This window comes from Rhinatrema bivittatum, chromosome 5, assembly GCF_901001135.1.
Source record: "Rhinatrema bivittatum chromosome 5, aRhiBiv1.1, whole genome shotgun sequence".
In the NCBI taxonomy this organism is placed as follows: domain Eukaryota; kingdom Metazoa; phylum Chordata; class Amphibia; order Gymnophiona; family Rhinatrematidae; genus Rhinatrema; species Rhinatrema bivittatum.
In genome coordinates this window covers 307,885,849-307,911,984 of record NC_042619.1, presented here as the reverse complement: position 1 = coordinate 307,911,984, position 26,136 = coordinate 307,885,849, and the positions used below count along the sequence as shown (strand labels likewise).

Sequence of the window (26,136 nt, the reverse complement as noted above, 5' to 3'; positions counted from 1 at the left end):
AGTACTATATAGAGACATTGTTATATGAACTGGAGGGGGTTATGAGCTGTCCGGGAAGGCTTGTTTAAAAAGCCAAGTCTTTAGTCTCTTGCGAAAGGTTGGAAGGCAAGGTTCTAGGCGGAGATTAGTAGGAATTGAGTTCCAAAGTGCGGGTCCAGCTGTCGAGAGTGCCCGGTCTCTTGCCGTTGTGTGACGGGTTGATTTTGTGTTCGGAACCTGGAGGGATCCTCGGTGTGCTTCTCTGATTGGTCTTTGAGAGGTATGAAGGCTGAGTGGGTATTGAAGGTCCAGGGATGAAAGGTGGTGGATTGACTTGTATATGATTGTAATAGATTTGTAGAGGATTCTGGCCTGGATGGGGAGCCAATGAAGATTTTTTAAGATGGGTGAGATATGGTCTCTTCTTTTGGAGTTTGTGAGGATTCTAGCCGCTGTGTTCTGAACCATCTGTAGCGGTTTGGTGTATGAAGATGGAAGGCCCAGAAGTATGGCGTTGCAATAGTCTAATTTAGCAAAGATTATTGCTTGAAGTATGGTTCTGAAATCTTGGAAGTGGAAGAGATGTTTAATTCTTTTTAATACTTGTAGTTTATAGAAGCAGTCCTTGGTGGTCCGGTTTATATAAGCTTTTAGGTTCAAATTGTTGTCAATAATGGCTCCTAGGTCCCTGACTTGAGAAGATAGGGGGATGTTTGGTATGAAGGTATGTTGATTGTTGTTTTCAGGAGTAATGAGAATAAGTTCTGTTTTGGAGGTGTTTAGTATGAGGTTCAGGCTGGAGAGAAGATCATTGATTTTTGATTGGCACGTATTCCAGTATTCCAGTGTTTTGACTAGTGTTTCTTTAATGGGAATTACTATCTGCACATCGTCTGCATAGATAAGGTGTTTGAGATTTAGATCCGTTAGAAGTAGGCACAGTGGGCGTAAGTAAATATTGAATAAGGTAGGTGATAAAGAGGATCCCTGTGGTACTCCTATGGGGGCATGAAAACGGGTGGATTCCTTATTGTGTATTTTCACTTTGTAACCTCTGTTGTTAAGGAAACTTTGAACCAGGCTAGGGCGGACCCTGTGATTCCAATGGCTGATAGTTGTTTTATGAGGCTGGTGTGGTTGACCGTGTCGAATGCAGCTGAAAGGTCCAACAGGATCAGAAGGAATGAATGACCTTTGTCAAGACCCAGAATCAGGTGGTCCGTTAGAGATACCAAGAGGGATTCTGTGCTGGCAGCTTTGCGAAATCCGTATTGTGAGGGGAAGAGGAGTTTGTTGTCTTCGAGGTAGTCTGAAATTTGCGAGTTCACTAGTTTTTCCATTATTTTGGCTATAAATGGTAGATTGGCGATTGGTCTGAAGCTGTTCAGGTCTTTGGGATCTGCGCTTGGCTTCTTTAGGAGCGGTTTAATTGCTGCCATCTTGAGGTCATCTGGGAAGAGGCCTTGTGATAAGGAGCAATTGATGATGTCTGCTAGTTTTTGTGATATGATTTCTGGGATGGACAGGAGGGATTTGGAGGGAATGTGGTCAGCAGGGTGAGAGGACGGTCTCATTTTGTTCAGGATAGATTGGACCTCTTTGGCTGATGTGGGTTCGAATTGGTCCATCTGCGGGGCTGCATTGGTATTGTTTGGTGCGGGGGTCGAATAAGGCGAGGTAGTGATGGGTAGCTGCGATACGAGCTTGCTGATTTTGTCCTGGAAGTACTGGGCCAGTTCCTCGGCTTTTGATTGTGCTTGAGTGAAAGGAATGGTTGGAGTGGTGGGTTTTGTGAGGTTTGAGACAAAGGAGAAAAGTGCTTTGGCGTCAAAGACTAGATCATGGGTCTTGTTTGCGTAGTAGTCCTTTTTTGACTTAGAAGTGGCGGATTTGTACTGGTGGAGGGCCTGTTTATAGGCGCCATGGGTGCTCGTGGAGGGGGTTTTACGCCAATTACTTTCTTTCTTTCTTAGGGTAAGTTTCAGTTTTCTTAGCTCTTCCGTGAACCAAGGTTGGTTTTTTTTGCGGGTTTGAGTTAGATTTTTTTGTTGTGGTGGGGCAGAGCTTGTTAGCTATGTTTTCCGTAATTTTGTTCCATGATCGAATAGCAGTATTAGGATTGGTGAGATCTATGTTGGTCAGTTGAGGGATTAGTTGCGTGCTGAGGTCTTCAGTGGTGCATGTTTTCCTATATTGGAAGGAGGGTTGAGGTTCGTGCTCCCTGATGATTTGATTTAAGGTGAATTTGGTAGTGATAAGAGAATGATCCGACCAGGGTATCTTCTTACATTTGGGGGGAGAAGGATGTTTTATGCCTGAATTAACAAAAATTAGATCAAGCGTATGGCCTGCTTTGTGAGTGGGTTTTTTGACTATCTGGTTAAATCCTAGGGCGGATAGGGCCGTGAGTAAGGATTCACAGCTGTGTGAAGGAATCGGCTCGTCAACGTGTAAGTTGAAATCTCCCAGGATGATTGCTGGGGTGTCCAAGTTGATGGTGGTAGTAATTAGTTCGATGATCGGGGAGGTGTCAGTTTCCAGGAGCCCTGGGGGGGCATAAACTAATAGGATTTGGAGTTGATCTGAGGAGAAGAATCCGATTTCTAACTTGGGTTCTGATGTAGCTGAATGTTGTTGTTTGAAGCCAAGGCCTTTTTTTGTAGCTAGTAAGATGCCCCCTCCTCTTTTTTTTAGTCTGGGGAGGGAGAAGATGTTGTAGTCCTGCGTAGGCAGTTGATTTATTATTGCAGTGTCCGTGGGTTTGAGCCATGTCTCAGTTATGGCGCATATGTCAGGTTTGGCCTCTAGGAGGTAGTCATTAAGTAGTAGGGATTTTTTTGTTAGAGATTGTGCATTGAAAAGACTGAGGGAGAATAAGGTAAGACCTAGGAGTTGGGTGATCGGAGCAGTTAGGATTGGCATCAGGTTTATAAGTGAGCGTTGTCTAGGGTGCCTTAACGGTATCCTTGTAATAAGAGAGGGGTGTTGAAGGATGGGAATACAGGCGATTGGGTGCATTATCGTGTGCTGTGAGTATGGAGCGTGTGTTGGATGCGTAGTTTGATTGTATGTAGAGGGGGAGATCTTGCGGGGCAGAGATGTGGACAGGAGCGTGGAGGGTGGCACTGAGGTGCTGCACTAAGGGGCGCACAAAGGGGCAAGCCCCTTTGTCGTGCTCCTTAGGCGCGCGACGCACGGCGCGCGGCGCCTGGACGTGTGGTGAATTTAAAGGTCTCCTTGCTCCCTCTCTATTGGCTGCCCCTCGGAGGTCTGCGATTGGCTGCTAGCCCGGAAGGGCTGAAGAATGGCGTCGGGTCTGAGGCGGGCGGAGTCTCGCTGTCGGCGTGGTGAGCGGCCGAGGTAGGTGTGCGAACAAGGCCTTACCTCGGCTGGTCTCGGCGCCGGCTGCGCAGGCCTCGCACGATCTCGTCTCGGGCCGGGCGGGTGAGAGAAGGGAAGGAATCGCGCCGCTTCGCTGATTTAAAGGGCTCCTTGCTCCCTCTCTATTGGCTGCCCCTCGGAGGTCTGCGATTGGCTGCTAGCCCGGAAGGGCTGAAGAATGGCGTCGGGTCTGAGGCGGGCGGAGTCTCGCTGTCGGCGTGGTGAGCGGCCGAGGTAGGTGTGCGAACAAGGCCTTACCTCGGCTGGTCTCGGCGCCGGCTGCGCAGGCCTCGCACGATCTCGTCTCGGGCCGGGCGGGTGAGAGAAGGGAAGGAATCGCGCCGCTTCGCTGATTTAAAGGGCTCCTTGCTCCCTCTCTATTGGCTGCCCCTCGGAGGTCTGCGATTGGCTGCTAGCCCGGAAGGGCTGAAGAATGGCGTCGGGTCTGAGGCGGGCGGAGTCTCGCTGTCGGCGTGGTGAGCGGCCGAGGTAGGTGTGCGAACAAGGCCTTACCTCGGCTGGTCTCGGCGCCGGCTGCGCAGGCCTCGCACGATCTCGTCTCGGGCCGGGCGGGTGAGAGAACTTCACCTCACGTAGAAGCCTCTCATGAGGGACTTTGTCAAACGCCTTCTGAAAATCCAAATACACTACATCTACCGGTTCACCTTTATCCACGTTTATTAACCCCTTCAAAAAAATGAAGCAGATTTGTTAGGCAAGACTTCCCTTGGGTAAATCCATGTTGACTATGTTCCATTAAATCATGTCTTTCTATATGCTTTACAATTTTGTTCTTGAGAATAGTTTCCACTATTTTTCCCGGCACTGAAGTCAGGCTCACTGGTCTATAGTTACCCGGATCGCCCCTGGAGCCTTTTTTAAATATTGGGGTTACATTGGCCACCCTCCAGTCTTCAGGTACAATGGATGATTTTAATGATAGGTTACAAATTTTAACTAATAGATCAGAAATTTCATTTTTGAGTTCCTTCAGAACCCTAGGATGCATACCATCCGGTCCAGGTGATTTGCTACTCTTTAGTTTATCAATCTGGCCTACTACATCTTCCAAGTTCACAGTGATTTCGTTCAGTTCGTCTGACTCATCTGAGTGGGACAACCTCCTCTTTACAAAATCAGCCGGGGTAGTTCTTTGGTCTAAAATGCTCATATAACTTATTGCAACATTTTTCAAACTGGGAGGATTGCTCTTCCAGTCTATCCCACGGACATGTGGTAGGTGTGGGAGGTGGTAAAGGCAGGACTCACCGGTGCCGTTCTGAACCTTCTCCTTCAGCTCTTGCAGCCTGGTGAAGTTCTCCTCCAGTGACACGGCTGTGGTGTTCACGTACACGTACATATAGCAGGAAGGCTCCTCGGACACCGTGAAGACCTTGTGATACTCTCCTGCTGGAAGCTTGAAAGCAAAGGAAGAGAGCAGGAGTCACAAGGAGAGCAGGAAGCGCGGAGACAGCAGATTCAGAAAAGCCGAGACAGGTTGGGGAGGTGGAAGAAGGGAGAAAGGCAGAGGTTGCAGAAACAGGAGGAGATGCAAGGAGCGAAGCAGTCAAAGGGTCCAAACAGAAGATGTGAACAAAAGGAGAGACGGAACGAGCACGTGGACACACACAACGATCAAGGAAAGGGGGAAGATACATCCCTGAACCGATCCCTGAATTGGGCCGATACAGTAAAAACACGTCCCTAGCGCCTCTTTTTTGACAGGAGCGGCGGCTGTCAGTGGGTTTGACAGCCGACACTCAATTTTGCCGGCGTCTGTTCTCGAGCCCGCTGACAGCCACGGGCTTGGAAATCGGACGCCGGCAAAATTGAGCGTCCGGTTTTCGACCCGACAGCCGCTGGCCCACTTTACATTTTAAAAAAGTCTGGGGCAGGCAGGAGAGGGGCAATTCGTTGAGCGCTGTCCAATACATTTTTTTTGAGAAGGTCCCTGGTCTCCTGGAGTAATTTGGCTAGACATGGCTGAATTGTCAGGAAGGCTGCTCACCTGGTAAAAATGTTGGTAGCAGTAATTTTGTTATGGGTTGGGCAGTTGCTTTGTTTTGATTACAAATATTACTGCCCTTAGCATAAGTTATGGTGTAACCTGCCCGGAGCAGCAGTTATTACCATAAGAAACTTATGGCAGACTGGATGGATCATTTGGTCCTTTCCTGCCATCAATACTATGTTACTATGGCTTCATAACTTAACAAACCAGTGCATCCATTTTTGGGAACCTCAATCTACCCTTTTCCTGAGGCACCAAGGGATACAACCCACGCCAGATCACTGAGGTCCTTTACAGCCCTACTGCAAACAAAACGCGATCTGGAAGACTTTCCGATACCGACCATACTAGGATCCTCCGCTGAGCCGGAGTCTCCTCGTTCTTGTCTTCTGCTGTATTTGGAAAACTCAAGAACTCCGCAATCAAGGCCATGAGTTCCTCTTTATGAAAGCGATGCACCATAGCAGTGGCATCCTCTCTGTCAGGGGGATATTCAGCCTCCTCCAGGTCCTCTTCAGAAACAGCATCAGGCAATCTCTTAAGATCACCCAGAGAATCCGAAAAATGTTCCTCTTCCAATCCCTTATTTTCCTCTCCCCTGGGTCTTTTCTTCCTCATGGTCTCTGAGCCAGAGGGGCTCCAGAAGACAGGGAGCACATCCCAGGACTGAACCTTGTGCCATAGAAAAGGCCTGTTGCAAACGCTTAAAATGTTTTTTTTTTATAAATAGCTGTCCAAGCTTGGTAAGAAGCGGAAGCATCCATTATAGGACCTCCTTTAAAGGTCATCAACAAACAGGAATCTAAAGACGACTCCCCCCCCCACACACACACATACACACTTCTCTGATGTCTGTTCCTCGGGGCTGGGTGGAGGAGGGCCTAACTCCCTTGCACTACTTACTACGCAGTTCTAAGATGGTTGCTGATCCAGAATCCAGAAACCCAGGCCCACTACCACCCAGATGCCTTGTCTGCTCCCCCCCCCCCCGAAAGGCTAACTCACCATCTCAAAGCTCTCCCTCTGCACTTTGACAGACATGGCACAACTTGGACGCTCTCCCCACAGCCACTTTACAAGTACTGCAGTCCTGACAGAGCACAGCTTCTCCCCGTGCTCTGCCGCTGCCATTATGGCCAACTCCCAAGTTCACACCTCCCCAATGAACCTGCTGCAGTTGGGAGCTGAAAAAGCACTTCAAACACCTAAGTCCCACTGCTAAACTCACAAGCAACAGCCTTGACTCTGAGGCTTCCGGCCTGCCGTCAACCCGCAGCTCAAACTTTACACCAACAGTGTCATAAGAGACAGTCAAAAAAACGAGGAGGAGGATCAACAGACAGCAGGGGAGAGGTCGTCCATTTTTTGGAGGGAAGGACAGGAACAGAAGTCCCCCTTCTATGCCCAGGCCCTGCTCCATCGAGAGAGGGAGAATTGCTTTCATCTCAGGAGCTGCCCCTTGGATCTCTTCTCTTTTGTTTTTTTTTTCAATCCAGCTACCCTCTGGCACTGCTCAACTGAGGAAGGGAGAGCCTGTCTTTCAATTAAGGAGCTGACCCCAAACCATTCCTATTCAGCCTACAGGCCTCCGTCGTCCACACAGGACACACACACACCTGTACCATCTGCTGGAGACAGAATACTGGCAGGCTGAGGTCAGCACGGATGCACAGAAAGGTGACATCAGCAAACCTGTTCATCTCTGTCTCCATCCGCTGGTCAGAGTACATACCCCACTCATCTAACTGGCTGAAGAGGAAATCCCAGTTGCCAGCCATACAGCGTGACTACCAGTAGGATAATCCCTCCTAATCCAGGCCATCTTTTGTCTTCCTCCTCATTACGCCACCATCTTGGGTACATGTGCTTGTCAGACCCTCCGCTCCAAAGTCTAACTGCAAAGCTGTGTTATTTCACCAACAAAAGGGACACAAACTGACCCCTGTGGTATACTTTGGCTTTTAAAGGATGAGGAGGGGGAAAAGCACCAAAAACAAGAGAGAGCAAAACAGACTGAAGAGGGTCAGCATCCAGTCAATGTTTTTTTCTGGCTGCTTGTCTTTTGCTTCAGTACGTAACCTTTCCACCGTTACAATCCGCAGTAGGGAAATAAAACCACTGCAGCTCTTAGGGTAAGGGCCTTGGTCCTAAGCACTTTACATTGGTGGAGGGAGGGGGGGATGCTCTCACCTGCATCTTCTCCCCCTCGATAAGGGTGTAGTTCTTCTCTTCCTTCACAATTTCTACCGTGACCTCTCCCTTCAACAACTGAATACTGGTGTTACCCAAATCTTCACTTACAAAGTTCTCCAGGTACAGGCCTAGGAAGAGGAAAGGGAAACATGAGGGAGGAAAAGAAAGCATCAAAACAACCCGGAAATCAGCACGAAGGAAAAAAACCCCCCATAACTTTCAAAAGAGCAGGCCGCAGACGGCATGAGACCAGGACATCAGGCCTGGAAGCTTCAGAGAGAAGCCTGTAAGGAACGCCTTCAAAAAGCCCGTGCCACAGAAAGGAGCTGCCCCCTTATTCTGTGTCCCACCTCATTAAGAGGAATGGAAATAGACTGCTCCCCATGTCAGTGCCAGGGGTGAGGTGGTGTGAGGTGGGCTGCTCTCCCCCCCCACCCCACTGCACAAGTCAGTGAGCCTCTCCCGGCGCATCAGCACATGACAATGTCTCTTACGCCCGAAGAGATAACCTGGCCGGCCACTCACCGCCTTAATGTAAAGCCAGTCAGAGGCTGGTTTGGTAATGCCCCCACATGCTGCCCAGCTGCAGCGCTCACAGTACCTGGAAAGTCTGCAATGAAAACCACTTCCGTCTGGTTATCCAGGGAGTCCTCCACCTCCTGGAACTTCAACCTCCAGGGCGACAGGTCAACCAACAGGGGCTGCAGCCAGGGCGTCCTCTTGAAGGGAGACCAGTCTGCTTTCACGATGTCCACCCTTGGATCAAACATCCTGATGGGGGATTGGGAAAAAGATTCAAAACTGTTGTATCTCTCACCATCTTTCTTAATGCACTGGATTGTATAAATAGTGCAAGCCAATTATGTAACCGGGGACCACAGTTCCCACACCACTGAGTCACGGGGGAGGGCAAATTTCAAAGCCTTTTTACGCTGGTATATAATGATTTACCCACATCAATTAGCTGCCTGAGAACTGCCCTCCCTCAGCGTTTGCTTTCATAGCCCTGGTACTTTCAGCCACATTTGGAGGGAAAGGTTGGGCGTTCAAATGGTCCATGTTGCGTGGGATTGGAAAACAACCCAGACAAATCTGCATTTTCAGATATTATTTTCTGCAGGCCACCCATCTGTATTTTATTTATTTTATTTTATTTAAGTTCTTTTAATATACCAACGCTCAAGACCAGGTCTTATCGTACCGGTTTACAATAAACTAGGGGGTGAACCAGATAAACCCCAATAAACTAGGGGGTGAACCTGTACAAAGAGCAGGTGCAAATCTCTGCAGGGAAATTATATACCCACCGCAGGTTTCAAGTGAAAATACTCAGGAACTTTGAACGCTGAAACCAAGTTTCCAGGTGCTTCTCCCCAAGGGGACATCTCAGAATTCCTCCCCCCCCCCCCAACGCGTTATCCCTGTCATGTGGCAAATGTATTCCCACCCTTAAGGGCTCGAGTGTGAGGAGATTACACAAGAAAACGCATGCACTTGAAAATACGGCGCTACAGGAATAATTTGGCGTTTAGCTGGAAGAACGCTGTGTCAAATAATGAATGGGTGCGTGAGGTAACGGGAGGTGGGAGACTTAGACAAGGACAGAGAAATTTGCTGGTCGTGTACTCCAAGGCTCTGCGGCAAATTAGCTGATCTGCTACTGATAATGGAGAGCAAAAAGCGAGGAGGAAAGCAAAGAGTAATCCTGGGGAGGAGGAGGGGAGAATTATTAAAAACGCTCAAAATCTGAACACATGGGTGAAGGGGAAAGATGAGCACAGAGAGGAGCAAGAGCACCAGAACTGCTAACCTTCATATCCAAGACCGTACCTGACAATGAAATCCTTCTTTAGGGGGAAACATTCCAAAAGAAACGCTTACTTAAGTTAACTGGATAAAGACTTGTTCGGTATAACTTAAATGGCATATTCAGCGGCACTGCTATGCTGCTGAATATCCGTGTTTAAGTCTCCACTTAGCCGGATAACCTAAGTTAGACCAGCTCTAACTTATCAGATTAACTTAACCGGTTAAGGCCGAAATATCAGCACTTATCCGATTAAGTTAACCAGATATGTAACACCACCCCGATCCGCCTATTCCACGCCCACTAACTTTCCAGTTATCTACTTAATCCTGACATGTGAGACTTATCTGGCTAAATGGTGACTGCTGAACTGCCACTTAACTGGATAAGTCCTATTTATCCGGCTAAGTAGTGTTTCAGATTTGGCCTCTTAAGTATTTTATTCCTTTGAAAATCTAATGTCAATTGTAAATGTGCACAGGGCCATCTGCCAATCGGATGACAGTCTCTCCAGCGTGTGAGGAATTCTTACCTTCTCTCACTATTCAGGCCCAGTGGCGGGGAGGGGATTGAGACTGCGTGGAAAGCAACTGTACTTCTGGCCTGAGGCAGATGTTTCTGTTCATGGGTCACTGCAATTCTTGCTCTACCAGGGCTCCCAAAGCTGGGGAAAGTGATTATACAGAATTTGGGAGGGAGGGGAGAGGAGCTGTAGTGGCTGTGCAGAGCACCCCAAAAGCTCAGATTACCCCAATGCTGCCCAGAGGTGGTGGGACGGGACTGAACCCCTGATTGTATAATATGTTGTAAATTGTTGGGTTTTGTTTAATTTTTTTTTTCTCCAAAAAATGCTCTTATGAATTGCTCTGCGATTCTTTTCTTACTTTCGGGTTACCCTTTCTGGAAATGGTTTGAGCAATTAAACATGTGGGGGAAATGTCACTGGGCATTGCACATGGCTGTGCTAAGTGGCTGTATGAGGCTCTGATTTTTGTGACCCCTCTCCCCATACTTTTTAATATTTTTTTTTTTAAATTTATTTTTTTATTTAAAATTTTTATTGGCACATTGTATAATAAACACTACAGTATCATTAATTGATATCGAAACAATTAAACATAGAACAATAAACTATAAAGAAAATATCTGAGTGCCGCATACTTTTTAATATTTTGTGCCTGAATAGCACTGGACTCCACCTTGCCCTACACCCCTGGGATAGGAAAATTGGTTCTTACCTACTAATTTTTGTTCTTGTAATACCACAGATTAGTCCAGACAAATGGGTTTTGCATCCCTACCAGCAGAGGGAGGCAGAGAACAAAACCTTGAGGCACTGCTACATAACCAAGAGTGCCACCTGCAGTCCCTCAGTACTGACCTGTACCCAAGCCAAAGATTAGTCCCTAAAACCCTCTCCAGGGTGAACAGGTAAGGCAGGGTTGGAATCCCCTGCACTGGAGCCTCTCAGGCATCCAGAAACCAAAAACAGACTGAACACAACATATGTACAAACTGCAAAAACCTCTTTGAAATACGGGACATCGACTATCAGGAAATTCAGTCTTTCAGCAGTGACGGGAAGGGTCTCTGGACTGATCTGTGGTATTACAGGAATGAAAATTAACAGGTAAGAACCAATTTTCCTTTCCTGTTCACACCCAGATCAGTCCAGACAAGTGGGATGTACCCAAGCACCCCTAAACTGGGCGGGAACCTGAAAGACCCGCACAAAGAACACTCTCACCAAAAGACGCATCGTACTGCGCCCGCATGTCCAAACGGTAATGCCTGGTGAAAGTATGAAGCAAGGACCACACCACTCTCCTACATATCTCCTGAGGAAACACTGCCCAGGACACTGGCCAGGAGGCTGCCTGCGCCCTTGTAGAATGCACTTTCAGTTCCACTGGAATCTTGCGGCCCTTACAAATACAAGCAGAGCAAATGGCCTCCTTCAGCCAACGAGAAATCATAGCCATTGAGGCCTTATATCCTTTCTTCACACCACCGAACAAAACAAAAAGATGGTCTTGACCACCGAAAATAATTAGTGACCTCCAGATACCGCAACAGGAATCGCATCATATCAGGATGAGAGGCCAAAAACCTCCCCCACAACTTACCCCTAAGGAACCCAAGGCAGACACCTGAATGCGGAGCGAGCTATAGGCCAGACCCTTAGACAATCCCTCCTGCAAAAAGGCTAAGATATGAGAAACATCCACAGATAGGAAATGCAATCGCTGTTGCAGACACCATGATTCAAAGACCCTCCAGACCCTGACATATGCCAGAGATGTAGAGGGCCTCCGAGCCCGGAGGAGTGTGGAAATAAACTACTCCAAATAGCCTTTCAGGCACAACTGCCGCATCTCAAAAGCCAAGCCGCGAGACAGAAGTGATCTTCCCAATCTGAAAATATGGAACCCTGCCGAAGCAACCTCAGCAGGTGGGCCAACCACCAGATCTGTGAACCACGGCCGTCATGGCCACTCTGGTACCATTAGCAACACCAATCTTTGATGAGACTATGTGGCACAGAACTCTACTGACTAGTGGCCATGAAGGAAAAACATACAGTAGGATCCCTGTCGGCCAAGGGCACACCAGGGCATCCAGTCCCACTGCGCCGACCTCTCGTCTGTGACTGAAAAACCTTGCTGTCTTTGCATAGGCACGAGTCACCATGAGATCCAACTGGTGAATGCCCCACCTGGCACAGTTGCGAACCCAAGCTTCTAGGAACAACTCCCCCGGATCAGCTGCTGCCTGCTAAGGAAATCCAATAGCACATTGTCCGAACCTGCGAGAAGCTACTATTCCCTTGAGATGGCGTTCCACCCAAAGAAACAACTGTCGAGCTTCCAGAGACGAAGGGCTGCCTCCACCACCACCATCACCACCTTCATGAAGGTTCGTGGTGCCGTGGCCAAGCCGAAGGAAAGAGCTCGAAACTGAAAATACTGTCCCAACACTATGAACCGAAGGAACTTCTGATGGTTTTTCCGAATGGGAATATAGAGGTACGCCTCTGTCAGGTCCAATGATGTCAAGAACTCTCCTCTGCAGACTGCCGCTATCACAGTTCGAAATGTCTTCATTTGAAAATGCGGAACTCTCAGGGCCCTGTTCACCTTCTGCAAGTTAAGAATAGGCTGAAAAGTTCCCTCCTTTTTGGGAACCACAAAATAAATGGAGTACCTTCCCCATCATTGCTCCTCCCGCGGGAAGGAAACTATCGTGTTTAAATTTAACAACCTCTGCAGAGTCCCCCACATCGCCTCCCTGACAGGGCGTGAAATCCAATGGTCTGAAGTAATCTTGGCCCACTCCTCGTAAAAGCTGGACAATCTGCCCCCTCCCGCTTCTATGGAGGAATGGACAACACTGGCTTCATTGCATTGACTTTCCACCACTGGCTCCTTGCCCGGCAGCATCCCTGGAAGATCTGTGGGAACCTTAAAAGGACTGCTGTCGCCCTGACGACTGCTTCACTCTTGAACCAGAGGAGGTCTTGCCTGGACAGAACCTACGCGACTCCCAAAAATGGGAATGAGATGGAAAAAACCTTCTTACTGGTCCCTCTTATCCTCAGGTAACCTGTTCCCTTTGGACTCCCCCAAAGTCTTCATCAGCTGATCCAAATCCTCCCCAAAAATGAGTTTCCCATTAAAGGGAAGATTACACAACTGAACCTTGGACCATATTTCAGCCAACCAATTTTACAACCACAAAAGCCTGCGTGTCTCTACTGCTGAGACCATGCTCCTGGTCGAAGTGCATACCAAATCATAAAGCTCATCTGCGACATAAGCCTCTCCAGCCTCCAAGCGCCCCGACTGCAGAGCACTAACATCCCCTGATGAGGCTTGCTCCTATGTCTTCTGCACCCAGCACAAACAGGCTCTCTGCATCATGCTGCCACAAACCGCGGCATGGAGACTCAAGGTGGAAACCTCGAACATCTGCTTCAACTGAATCTCCAACTTGTGGTCCTGAACAACCTTCAGGGTGGCAGCCCCTGCCACCAGTATGGTCGTCTTCTTGGTAACTGCCAAAACTACCGCATCCACCTTAAGTCACCCACAGGAGCTCCAAGGTCTCCTCCATCGAGGGTAAAGCTTAGCCATGGCCCTGATGACCTTCAGACCCGCTTCTGGAAAGTCCTACTCCTGGTTCACCATCTTCCGAATCTTCTTAGGCAATGGAAAGGCACTAGGAGGACTCTGCAACCCATCCAGGACTGGATTCATGCCCTCATTATCAGACTCCACCTGAGACACTTTAACACTCAGTTCCTCCAACACCTGGGGAACAAGGGGACTCAATTCCTCCTTCTTAAACAAGCAGACCACCCGAAGAGTCATCCCCTTCTAACACCAGAAAGTTGCCCAGATCAGAATCATCCTTAATAGCATCAGAATCTGCATTCGGAGCTGCTTCTGCATCTACATCCGGATCTTCCCCATGTAGATCCAGAGGATCCTCATACAAATCATCAGAATCTCCCACATCTCTGGGATCAGCCTACGAACCTGCTTGACCCAGACCCAGACGTCACAGCTGTTCTTCTCCAGAAGAAGCCACTTTAGGTCTTTTAGAAGAACGAGGTGGCCTCCCCTTTGGACACTTCACCCCTGCCCCCTTCCTCACCAGGAAGGCCTTATGCAGGAGCAGAACTCCAGAGAAAAATCTTTGGGATCCTTGGTCCCTTGCTCAAGAAGACTGTCATCTGAATCCCCTCAGCCATCCTGTCCCTCCTGTACCACAGGCGAAAGAGGCGGCGGGGAATCCCTGGGCTCTTTGACGACCGAGGACCCCTGCCCGCGATCCCCCATGGGTACGGCTGCACTCAGAGGTCCCCCCAGAACCGCAGCTGCAGCCCCCGATGGAGGGCCCTCTTTTCCATGGCTGCCCCTGCTGAGGTACCTTCATCTCCCGCTGCGCAGCCAGAACACAGGAAATAAGTGTTGAGCAGTGCAGATTACACTCCCTTCAAGCTGCCATGTGCGGCTCTGGCGCCATCACTCATGCGGTCCACTCAACAAACAGCAGGCCGCACACATGGCTGAAGCACTGCGCTGTAATGCTGGCCCAAACAGCATGCGGGGAAAAAACACGAGGCCGCGGACACTGCAAAATTGCAGGTCCATGGCACCACCGGCCCGAGCAATGCGCAGGAAAGCCTTAGGCCACACCCGTGGCTGAAAAACTGCATTGCACCACCGCACTGTCTCAGTCACCAGAAAGACAGGGGGGCTCCCTCTAATCCCCAGGCCCTCGGGAAGAAGGGAAAAGGGCAGCTACTCCAAGCTCCCACTCCTGCAAGCGCCGACAGCTCCCGCCGTCCCAGGTGCACTCACCACCATGCACAGACTGCTGTTTCTTCAGCCGCTGTAAGCCCTAATGCTTTTTTTTTTTTCTTTTTAATTAAAACTTAATACAAGCAAAATAGGGTACTTCCCTGACAGGATGGTGATTTTGCAAGAGGAGATATCAGAGGTCACGAGGGAGCCAGCCCCCTGGTTATCAGGACCTCCGGCCACGGGCGAATACCAACCAGGGGTTTCTAACCCCCCGTTTGCCCTGCTCCACCTGAGGGATGGTCCACAAAGGAGCTTAACACCTAGGGAAGCCTCTGCCAAATACTCTCTTGACTCCTTATTTTCTCTTTTTTTTTTTTTTCCCCAGATTGCAGATTTGCACCTCTACCATCGGCTGGAGACAGAGAAATACTGAGGGACTACAGGTGGAACGCTCGGTTTTGTAGCTGTGCCTCAAGGTTTTGTTCTCTGCCTCCATCTGCTGGTAGGGATGCAAAAACCCACTTGTCTGGACTGATCTGGGTATGAACAGGAAACAGTCCCAGTCCAGAACTAAAGAGACATAGAATATGAGGGAGATTTCACAAATAAGACATTCTTAATTTCCAATTTTATGAATTAGTTTGTGAGGAAGTCCACTGATGTTGGGTGAATTACCCGTATTTTTCGGACTATAAGGCGCACCGGAGTATAAGGCGCATTATCAATGAGCGCCTGCTAAGGCGTCCAGGTTCATATATAAGGCGCACTGGATTATAAGGCGCGGCTCAGAGCCTTTTTTTTAATCTGTTGCGTCGACCCTTTAAAACTACGGTACTTTTTATTATCCCCCCAACTAAAACCAGATAGTATTATTACAGGATGCGGTGATTTACAAAAGCTTTTCCCTGGGTTAACAGCTTGACTGAAATTTGACTTCTTTGTACCCGGTCAGAGCATGCACAGGACCAACAATGCACGTACCTTTACACATTGGGAAAAGCAGGCGGGCTCAGAGACGGGGTTAGGCTGGGGGGGGGGGGGGGGGGGAGAGGACAAGAGCATGCGAAGTGTTGCATTTTCAAAACTACATGGACTGTTTTGGAGGGGAAAATGTATCTTCAGAAAAAGCAGCTGCAAATCTCTGTGGGCAATAGCCAAAGGGAAAGTAGGCAGATACTTGCCCTTTGAGAACCGGTGCAAAGTCCGCTGATTAAAGCGCCCCTGGGCTTTCCAAGTATCTGCATAGTTGCCCCCGGGTGCAGCGACAGGCAGATCGGCAAGGCCAAGAAAAAGATCGCGTTTAAACGCGCTGATGCTCCTCCTCCTTCCTGCCTGTGCGTCCCCGGAAGTAAACGTTGCCGGAGCCGCGTGGGCAGGAAGGAGGGGAAGCATCAGTGCGTGCAGACGTGGAGCAGCACTTGCGTTTACAGACCGCCGCGAATCTCAAGTCGCAGCGGCCCCAGAAGAAGAAGAGGCCCGGTAGCAGGGCCACTGCAGAGCCCATCCTGCGGCGACCCGCAAAGAGGAGGCCTAGAGGTGAGTGCGAGCCTGTGCTTGAGAAAAATTCATATATAAGGCGCACCGGATTATAAGGCGCACTTCCGATTTCTGAGAAAATCGTAGGTTTTTATCTGCGCCTTATAGTCCGAAAAATACGGTAAGTTATTTTTGGGCTCCATCCATATGTTTTAGTTTTTATATAGATACACCTATCCTGGAAAATTTGATATGGGGCAAAATTTCAAACATCTGTGGGTAGTTGCAAAGTGTTTGGATATTTATCCCTGCACCAATCCTCTAAGGGAAAGAACTCGTGTAAAGAGGATAATACAGTTTCTGGAATCTGAGGCAGCGTGGTTTTACCAAAGGTCAGAGCGAACCTGATCAATTTCTTTGACTGGATGACCAGAGATCTGGATCAAAGAGACTGGATTTCAGAAGGCCTTTGCTACCGTTCCGCATAGGTGACTTATAAATAAAGCCACCCTTGTTATGGGCACTAAAGTGAATAGAAATTGGTCGAGTGGGGGGTGACAAAGGGTAGTGGTAAATGGAGTTTACTCTGAGGAGGGGGGGGAGGGGGGGAAGGCACTTCTAGCAGTGCACCACAGGGATCCAAGGACCAGCTCTTTACAACATTTTCTTGAGTGACACTGCAGAAGAATTGTCAGGAAAGGTTTCTCTTTCTGCCAATAATGATAAAATTTGCATCAGGGTAGACAGCCAGGAATGTGCGGAAAACATAAGGAGGGAACTAGCGAAGCTCGACGAACGATCTAGAGTCTGGCAGCTAAGATTTAATGTTATAAAAATGCAGAGTTATGAATTTAGGCTGCAAAAACCCAAGGGAGAGGGACAGTATTAGGGGTGAAATTCGTCTAAGCACAAAAATAGAGCAGAATCTGGGATTGATTGTATCCGATGATCATTAAGTGGCCAAATGGGTGGATAAGGTAATGGCAAAAGCCAGAAAGATGCTTGGCTGCATAGGGAGAGGAAGGGTCAGCAGAAAAAATGGAGGCGGCTATTTAAATGACTAGTGGTCTTTGTTCTAAAGTATATAGGCACAGACAAAGATCTGAACATGTATACCCTAGAGCAAAGGCAAGCTATGGGAGTTATAGAGATGTTTAACTACCTCCCAGGTTTCCATACACAGATGGGACTCTTTCAAAGGAAAGCAGGCTCTAGAAGAGGGGTTATGGGATGAGGCTAAAAGGGGGTAGACTAGTAATCTAAGGAAATATTTCTTTACAGGGAGGACAGTGGATGCATGGAACAGCCTCCCCGTGGAGGGTAGAACAGTATCGGAATTCAAAAAAGCATGGGATAAACAAAAGAGATCACAAAGCTGGATTAGTTGGTGCGAATGGACACTTTAGATGATCTTTATATGCCATCACATTTCTATGTTATCTGCCTTTTCAAAATTGCCTAGGAAAAAAGGTATTTATTTATTTATTTATTTATTTATAGATTCTTTTATACCGCGGTACGTATAATTATACATCACCTCGGTTTACAGTGAAACAATAAATTAGCAACAGGCTTTACATATAACAGTTTAAACAGTAGAACATTTAACAGCTACAACCTTTACAGTAAAAAAAAAAAAAACGGGTTCAATGGTAACATGCTAACTTCATTAACTATAATAACCATATAATATTAATGTTCAAGAATTACGTATGTGCAGAGGTATGTGCAGAGATTTGCGTCTGCTTATTTCATGGGCACTTTTCCCTTCAAAACTGTGCATGTTCTGCACCACCAGCTCTATCCCTGCCCCGGGAACACTTCACTCACAGCGAGTAAAAGTACGAACCTTGAGGAACTCATATACTTCTACTCACAATGCTTCAAAAAGCCCTTTAACTTGACTCAAGACAGTCTTTTTAGTAGCTATTTGTTTGGCGAGATCTGGATAATACACTGAAATTGTCGGCTCAGTGTGCTGCAGTGGTCAAAAAGGCAAATAATGTTAGCAATTATTATGAAGGGAAAGGTGAATAAAACAGAAAATGTCATAATGCCTCTGTATCGCTCCATGGTGAGGACACATCTTGAATACTGTGTGCAATTCTGGTCGCCGCATCTCAAAAAAGATATAATTGCGATGGAGAAGGAACAGAGAAGGGCAACCAAAATGATAAAGGGGATAGAACAGCTCCTCTATGAGGAAAGACTAAAGAGGTTAGGGCTGTTCAGCTTGGAGAAGAGACGGCTGAGGGGGGATATGATAGAGGTCTATTACTTCATGAGAGGTCTAGAACGGGTAAATGTGACTCTTATTTACTCTTTCAGATAACAGAAGGACTAGGGGGAACTCCATAAAGTTAGCAAGTACATTTAAAATAAATCTGAGAAAATTCTTTCACTCAATGCATAATTAAGCTCTGGAATTCATTGCCAGAGGATGTGGTTAGGGCAGTTAGTGTGGCTGGGTTTAAAAAAGGTTTGAATACATTCCTGGAGAAGTCCATAAGTTGCTATTTATTTATTTATTTATTTATTTAAACATTTTTATATACCGGCATTAGTTGTGGACATCATGCCGGTTTACATCAAAACTGGTAAAGTATGGAAGTTACATTTTAACAGGGAATTAGAAACTGGGAGGAGGGTAAATAATTAAATAGGATAGACGAGAAATCACAGTAACATTAACATTAACATGGTTCCTCGGTGTGAACGAGGAGAGAGGATAACAACATATGGTTCCTCAGTATGAGGAAGATGGAACAGACGCAATGTGGTCTATTTTTTATTGGAGGAGGTGTGAGTTTTTATTCTGGGTAGGCATGTTTGAACAACCATGTTTTCAATTTCTTTTTGAAGTTGTTCATACATGGTTCAAGGCGTAGGTCAGGCGGCAGTGTGTTCCAGTGAGTGGGACCTGCTATGGAAAGAGCACGGTCACGTGTAGAGGTGAGATGGGCTGCTTTAAGGGAGGGCACAACTAGGGTGCCTTTATTGGTCGTTCTAGTCGGTCGATTGGATTGGGTGGTTGTGAAGGGTAGGTCTAGCCAGTTGGAGTTGTGGGTGTAAATTGCTTTATGCATTATGGTGAGTGTTTTGTAGATAATACGAGAGGCTATGGGGAGCCAGTGTAGGTCTCTGAGTATAGGGGTGATGTGGTCGTATTTACGAGAGTTTGCAATGAGTCTCGCTGTGGCATGTTGTAACATTTGTAGAGGTCTGATGGAAGAGTAAGGGAGTCCTAGAAGAAGAGCATTACAGTAGTCTAATTTGGATGATATGGTGGCCTGTATGACTTACGAAAGTCTTGGGTGTGAAGAAGGGGTCTGAGTTTTTTAAGTACGTTGAGTTTGAAAAAACAGGCTTTGAGAATGGAGTTTATGTAGTTCTTCATGCTTAGTTGGTGGTCAAGGAGAACTCCAAGGTCTCTCACGGCTGGTTGTGTTGAGAGGAGGTGGAGTTTGGAGGTACCAGATGGCGGAGGTGCAGGGGCAGCGTGAGGTGAGATGAGTAGAAGTTCAGTTTTGTTCGTGTTGAGGGCGTGGTGTAGGTTGGTGAGCAGGGAGTTGATGGCTGTAAGGCATTTCTCCCAATGTTCTAGTGCGTCAGAGATGGAGTTCTGGATGGGGATGATGATCTGAACATCATCAGCGTAGAGGTAAACTTGAGATGGAGATCAGAGAGGAGTTGGCAGAGGGGGGTGATGTAAATATTGAAAAGGGTGGATGAGAGAGATGAGCCTTGGGGGACTCCCTGTTGGAGGGGTTGTGGTGTGGATGTGGAGTTCCCGATTTTGACTGAGAACTTTCTGTTTGAGAGGAAGGATTTAAACCAGGAAAGGGCTAGGTCTGAGATGCCAATGAGTTCCAGGCGAGTTATTAGATGGTGGTGGCTGATAGTGTCGAAGGCTGATGAAATGTCGAGGAGGGCAAGGAGGTAGCTATGGCCTTGACCCATGCCTCTGAGGAGGTGGTCGGAAAGGGAGAGCAGAAGGGATTCAGTGTTGAAGTGTTTCCTAAAACCAAATTGTGCTGGGTGGAGGATCTGGTGGTCTTCTAGATAGTTCATGCGTTGGAAGTTAACCACTCTTTCCAAAAGCTTGGCAATGAAGGGGAGGTTGGATATTGGGCGGAAGTTAGCAGGGTCTTTGGGGTCGAGCGAAGGTTTCTTAAGGAGGGGTTTGACCACTGCGTGTTTGAGTGCATCTAGAACAGATCCATGTGCAATCGCGCAGTTGATAATATCTGCTACGGCTTTAGCTATTGTATTGGGTATGGTTAGAAATGCTTTGGAGGGTATAAGGTCTTCAGGGTGGTAAGAGGGTTTGAGTTTTTTGAAAATGGTTTGGATTTCTATGGTGGAGGTGAAGTCAAGGGTGGGCATTGAGGGTTGAGTTTCTATGGTGGAGGTAAAGTTAAGAGTAGGCATTAAGGGTTGGGAGGGGGAAGAGGGAATGGTCAGGGTAGGTGTGAGACTGTTCGAAGAAGGGGGGAATCTCTTTAGGAGCGTTGCAATTTTGTTGAAGAAGAACTTGGCTAGTTCCTCGCATTTGGCGGAGTCATTGAATTCAGGTGTAGTGGGAGGGATAGGAGTCGTGAGGCCAGAGACGTAGGAAAAGAGTGTTTTGGGGTTGAATCTGTAGTCATGGATTTTTTTAGCGTAATAATCTCGTTTGTGTTTTTGGGTGGAGAGTCTGTAGCTGTGGAGAACTGATTTGTATGCTGCGGAGTTCTGCGGGGTTTGGTCTTTATGCCATTGTCTTTCCTTTTGCCTAAGAGTAGATTTTAGGGTTCTCAGTTCTGTGGTGTACCATGGGTTGGTGGGTTTTGGGGAGTTGACTTAGGGAATAGTCACTGCTATTACTGGCATTAGTAGCATGGGATCTATTTAATGTTTGTGTACTTGCCAAGTACTTGTAACCTGAATTAGTCACTTCTGGGCTTGATGGACCCTCAGTCTGACCCAGTATGGCAACTTCTTATGTTCTTATGAGATGAAATTTGGAATTGCAGGCCCTTTCATGTAGAAAGCCATTTCTGAAATTTACAGATAAGGCAATTTTGATCCACACAGTTTCATCCTTTCTACTTAAACTGGTTTCACAATTTCATCTTAATCAGGTGATTTCCCTCCCTCCTTCAGGATGGAGGCCTTTATGAAGGCTTATGAGGAGCTCCACCAGCTGGACACTTGCAGGGTCCTTCTGTGATATCTGAATGTGACTAATCCCTTTATAAGGTCGGATCACTTGTCCATCCTTTTCAATGGTCAATGAAAAGAGGAAGTGGACGCAAAGGCCTCCTTAGCCCGGCGTATTAAGGATGCGATCGGCTCAGCATACATTGCTAAGGTTGTGCCACTTCCCAAAGGTTTGTGAATGCATTCCACATGGGCGGAGGCCTTGTCATGGTCTGAGATCAGATTGGTTTCTCCAGCGTAGATTTGCAGGATAGCTGCTTGGACATCTTTGCATCATTCACAAAGTATTACGGTCTGGATGTGAATGCCAGAGAAGAGGCTGCATTGATGCAAAGATCTTAAGAGCAGAGTTAGCAGTTTCCCACCTAGTTTGAGGGATGGCTTGGGAATATTCGAGGTATCTGTACTGGTCTAGCTGGACAAAGACGAGTGTGAAGTTTAGTTTTATCTGCTAATTTCCTTTCCTCCAGTCCTGCCAGACCAGTCCAGGACTCTCCCGAAATGCTATTTTCCGCTATTCTCTCTGTATACAGGAAGTCTTATGTGTCTATTCTTTCGGGATAATTCAAGTTCCTTATGGCTAGATTTATAGCCTTGTTTTGGCTTTGTGTGGCTGAAAGCTTCCCGAAGTTGGGAAGGTTCAGTAGTGTTTATCCCTTGTAAGCCCTCTGATGTTCTGCTTGTTACAAGAAAACTGGGAGGATGATGTCCATATGGAACATTTTATAGGGTGACATCAGCTAACTTGTTCTCTGTCTCCATCTACTGGTAGGGGAGCATAAACCCAAGCATCTGGACTGGTCTGGTTGGACAAAGAGGAAAATATTTTATTTAAAAGTGAATAATGAATGAATGAATGATGTTTTTAAACAGTCTGAGATGAGGAGGATGGGAGAAGGAAGCAATGAAACCAGAGTAGTGTGGCCTGCATCAAACAGAAACAGCTTGAAACATTTAATATTCCAATGTTATTTCTATAATGTTTTCTCACGTACCAAATCTGTGCAATATTAAAGTTTGTCTGATATTTAGAGGACCTTTTCCCACAATCTATTTTTAATTTTTGGCTTAAATTTATGTCACTAAGTTGTTCAGGGTTATTTTGGAGGAGAAACCGTAAATGAATAGGGTGGGAGGGTGCCACCTTCAAAATAACCCTGTGCAATTTGGGGAAGTGGATTTAAGCCAACAGATAAAAATATGACAATCTCCTGATCCATGCAGGTCCACCAAGGAAACTCTGGCAAATGGGGGACTTGAATGCCATGGTGGGGAAGGGATGGAGAGCTCCTTGTAGGCACCAGCACTACGGCGTGGCTGTATCTAACATTTCAGGGGGGGTTTAAAGATATTTTTAGCTCTCTGAGTGTACTTTAAACAAACAGACAACTTCTGAGCTACGGAGAAAATAACCACTGAGGTTCAGGATGGCTAACAAGACTCACTCAGTGGGGTGGGAAGTGAGGAGGGAACTGGCTAGCAAAGATTTAAAAAAAAAAAAAAAAAAGCAACAAATCATATATTTTTGCTCATATTTCCGGCTTTTACCCCAATACCTCTATGGATCCGTAACCTTGCTCTACTTAAAGAGAAGCTGGAACTTTTTCAGAACAGAAGAGAAGAAATCGAAGAAAGAAGCAAGGGACTGCACTGCCACATGCAGACGGGATTCCCACCCACCCTTCTCCACCCACCTCTGTTGGAAGCGATCATTGAAGGACACCCAGATATCAAAGTAGATCTCAGGGTCCGAGACATTGTAGTTGTGAAGAAGTTGGTTCAGGCAGGTGGCGTATTGTTTCAGCATGTCTCCATGGTCCTTCCAGCGCCGGGTCTGTGTGAACACCTACAAACACACATATATATATATATATATATATACTTTCATTTAAACCAAGGAGCAACCCATTTCCCATAATCACCGTAGCACAATTCTACTGAGAGGAAGGCCTAGTGCAGCCGCTGTCCCTATCTTAGGATAAGGTTGTGCAGCCTAACCTTGCAGCTTGGTAGCAGCATGGTGTGCAATGGAGACTCTCGCCGGATGGCAAGGGCTTAGATATGTGTGGGAGATGGGGAGAGGAGATGAGTGCCAGTCACCCGGCTCTTAAGGAGGAGGTCCAGCCTTGAAGAAGGCATCCAAGCCCAGCACACCAGCTGGAGCCCTAATGCAGCCCACTCTCCCTTGGTTTACTATTCCACGTGGTAAACACTCAGCAGCACTCACCAACTTCACAAAAGAATTTTGATACTTAAGAAATGGGGCAGACAAATGGCAGATGAGATTAAATGTGGAGAAGTGCAAGGTAATGCTTTTGGAGGACACATTTTCAGCTTTTTTTTTTTACACGTCCTCCCAGCCAGAACTACAGATGAAAGAACCTCTACCATTCACAAGGCGGATACGTTTACCCAGATCCAAGAAAGGTCTGGTCAGGTTTGGCAAGGGCAGGCACATGCAGGGTTTTCATTTTGAAAGCCCTGCACGTATTTTCTTCACCCTACATTTGCATTTGCTTCAAAGCAGATGCAAATTGTGCCCAGGTACTAAGTATCTGAGAGAGTCACTGGCCCTGTCTTTAAAATGTGCTTGCAGTTCCCACGTTCAATTTAAAAATTGCCCTCTTGGGGCACAAGAACAGACAAGTAATACACTACCCAGGCATAAGCCCGGGCTCAGTCAGATGATTGCAGCAGCAGCAACTGAAGCTGGACATATGCTGGCAAAAGGATATCCTAGCCACCGTTTAAAGGCATTCATCAGGCCACATCTGTAATATAGGGGGCAGGGGCAGTTCTGTGCACTCATGCTCAAAGGATCTCAGAGTGTTACAGGACAAAGAGGGGCCAGTGGGGTCTACATATACAAACTTGAATTATTTACATTAGAAAGACGTTTCATGGAAACTAAATTACACTAAATAAATATAATCAGAGGACTCCACAGGGATCTCACAGGTGATATTGTTAGTATTACCACAGCAGCTACAACCAAAAAAAACCAAGGAGGCAATCCTCTAAGATGAAGGGAGTAACAGATTTCACCATCTCCATAGGAAGGGAATCAGCTCAAAATGCAGGAAAATCATGGATCATTTTGCCAGAGGAAGTCGTTATAACCGATACTCTAAACTGAAAAGTAAACTGGATGTGTTTTTAGAGCAGAAAGCTATTTATGGGTAGGAAGATGTTGCTCAGGCCTAGGAAATGCGCTAGCCCTGCAATCCTGAGCTGACTGCCTAATTTGGGGACAGAAAGGAATTTTTTTTTTTTCCACAGTTACTGAACCGGCTACACATGGCACTGCCTCACCTTCCCCTGGAAACTTGTGTAAAGAGCTGCCAGGCACTCTGGTCTTATGTCAACCTAACCAACTGTAACTATGCACTCCATCTCTCCACGGAGGGAACGAGGAGGCACACGTACATATGAGACCAAACTTGAAACTAAAACAGGAAAGCCCCGAGCATCTCCCAGGAAAAGCACAGTGGATTCTTGGCTGTGAGTAAGCCAGGGGAAAGGCAGGATCTAAAACACTGTGACAGGAAGGAGTATGGGCAGACTAAATTGGCATTAAGATCCTTATCTGCCATCATGCTCTATCTTTCTATTATCCCATAGCATGAAAATATCACGAGAGGGTTACAAAGCGCTGGGTGCTGCCGTCACGTAATTCTCATATTACTCTAGGAACAGTGTGCGTGCCACATACACCCCAGCTCTCGCCGTATCTGGGGGCAAGAGTGCTGCGTATGCCCAGTTCTGTCCTTACCCCTGGGTTGAGGTATCCAATTTCCCCGGTTACACCATCCTTGTAGGTTATTTTCACATGCTGGTGAGAACGGGAATGGACCATCATATCCCATGAATACCCATACAGTCCATTGGACCAGTTATTGTAGCCCTGGGAAGAGAACAGGAGAAGGTGTTAGGATGAAAGGAAGATGAATCTATGAAATAACTCAGAGCACTACAAACACAAGCTCATCGCCTGAATAATGAATTTGGAAAGATCTCCATGCCTCTTTTCCAGCGGAGCAGCTGACCTGACTGGTATATGGGTTCTTGCTGATTTACCAGCGTAGGCTTGGTGGGAAGAGTGTGATGCTTGCCAATCATATTACAAATCATTTTAACAGTGGCAGAAATTTACACTACAAGAAAGCCATTCCCTTCTGCGTCCTGCATTACAAAGGGTCCACCTTACAGGTGGTGACACACTGGACCAATTACAGACATACTGAAACGCTACTTAAGACAGATAAGTAGGACTTACCCGGCTAAGAGGAAGCTACTGAATATCTGGCTGCGATCGGTGCTCGCCACTTAAATGGATAAGAAGTTATCTGGCCAGATAACCTGTGGGCAGGATGAGGGTGGATCAGGGAGAAGCGCCTTATCCAGTTAACCTAGCTGGATAAGTACCGATATTTAGACTTATCTGGTTAAGTTCACCGAATAATAAGTTAGACCTGCTCAACAGCAGGTCTGAAGTTATCCAGATATAACTTATCTAAGCTAACTAGAACTTATCCAGATATATTTAGTGGCATAGGTTTGCCACTGAAAATCCTTTCCAAGTTATCTAAGTTATAGACAGATAATTTAGAGAAACCAGATTTTTTTTTTTTTTTTAAATATTGGGCCCATAGCTTTTGGAAAACAAAATGGGTTTTTTTTAATTTTGAAAAGTTGCATTGCTATTGTCCTTTGGAAGGAACAGGATTACTGAGCAGAAGGCAGCTTTACTTTTAATTTTGAACTCATCCACCATGCCA

The 26,136-nt window shown here is 46.9% G+C and overlaps 1 protein-coding gene across 1 annotated transcript in view; it reads right to left on the bottom strand.

The window, feature by feature from the left end:
• Positions 1–26,136, bottom strand: part of GGCX (gamma-glutamyl carboxylase) — a 110,571-nt gene that overhangs the window by 17,900 nt on the left and 66,535 nt on the right. Inside the window, exons 9-13 of the mRNA XM_029604279.1 lie at positions 25,131–25,262; positions 23,053–23,204; positions 8,166–8,335; positions 7,562–7,692; positions 4,630–4,777 (exon numbers count right to left, since the gene is read on the bottom strand). Coding sequence (XP_029460139.1) covers positions 4,630–4,777; positions 7,562–7,692; positions 8,166–8,335; positions 23,053–23,204; positions 25,131–25,262 — 733 coding nt within the window. The remainder of the gene's footprint in view (positions 1–4,629; positions 4,778–7,561; positions 7,693–8,165; positions 8,336–23,052; positions 23,205–25,130; positions 25,263–26,136) is intronic.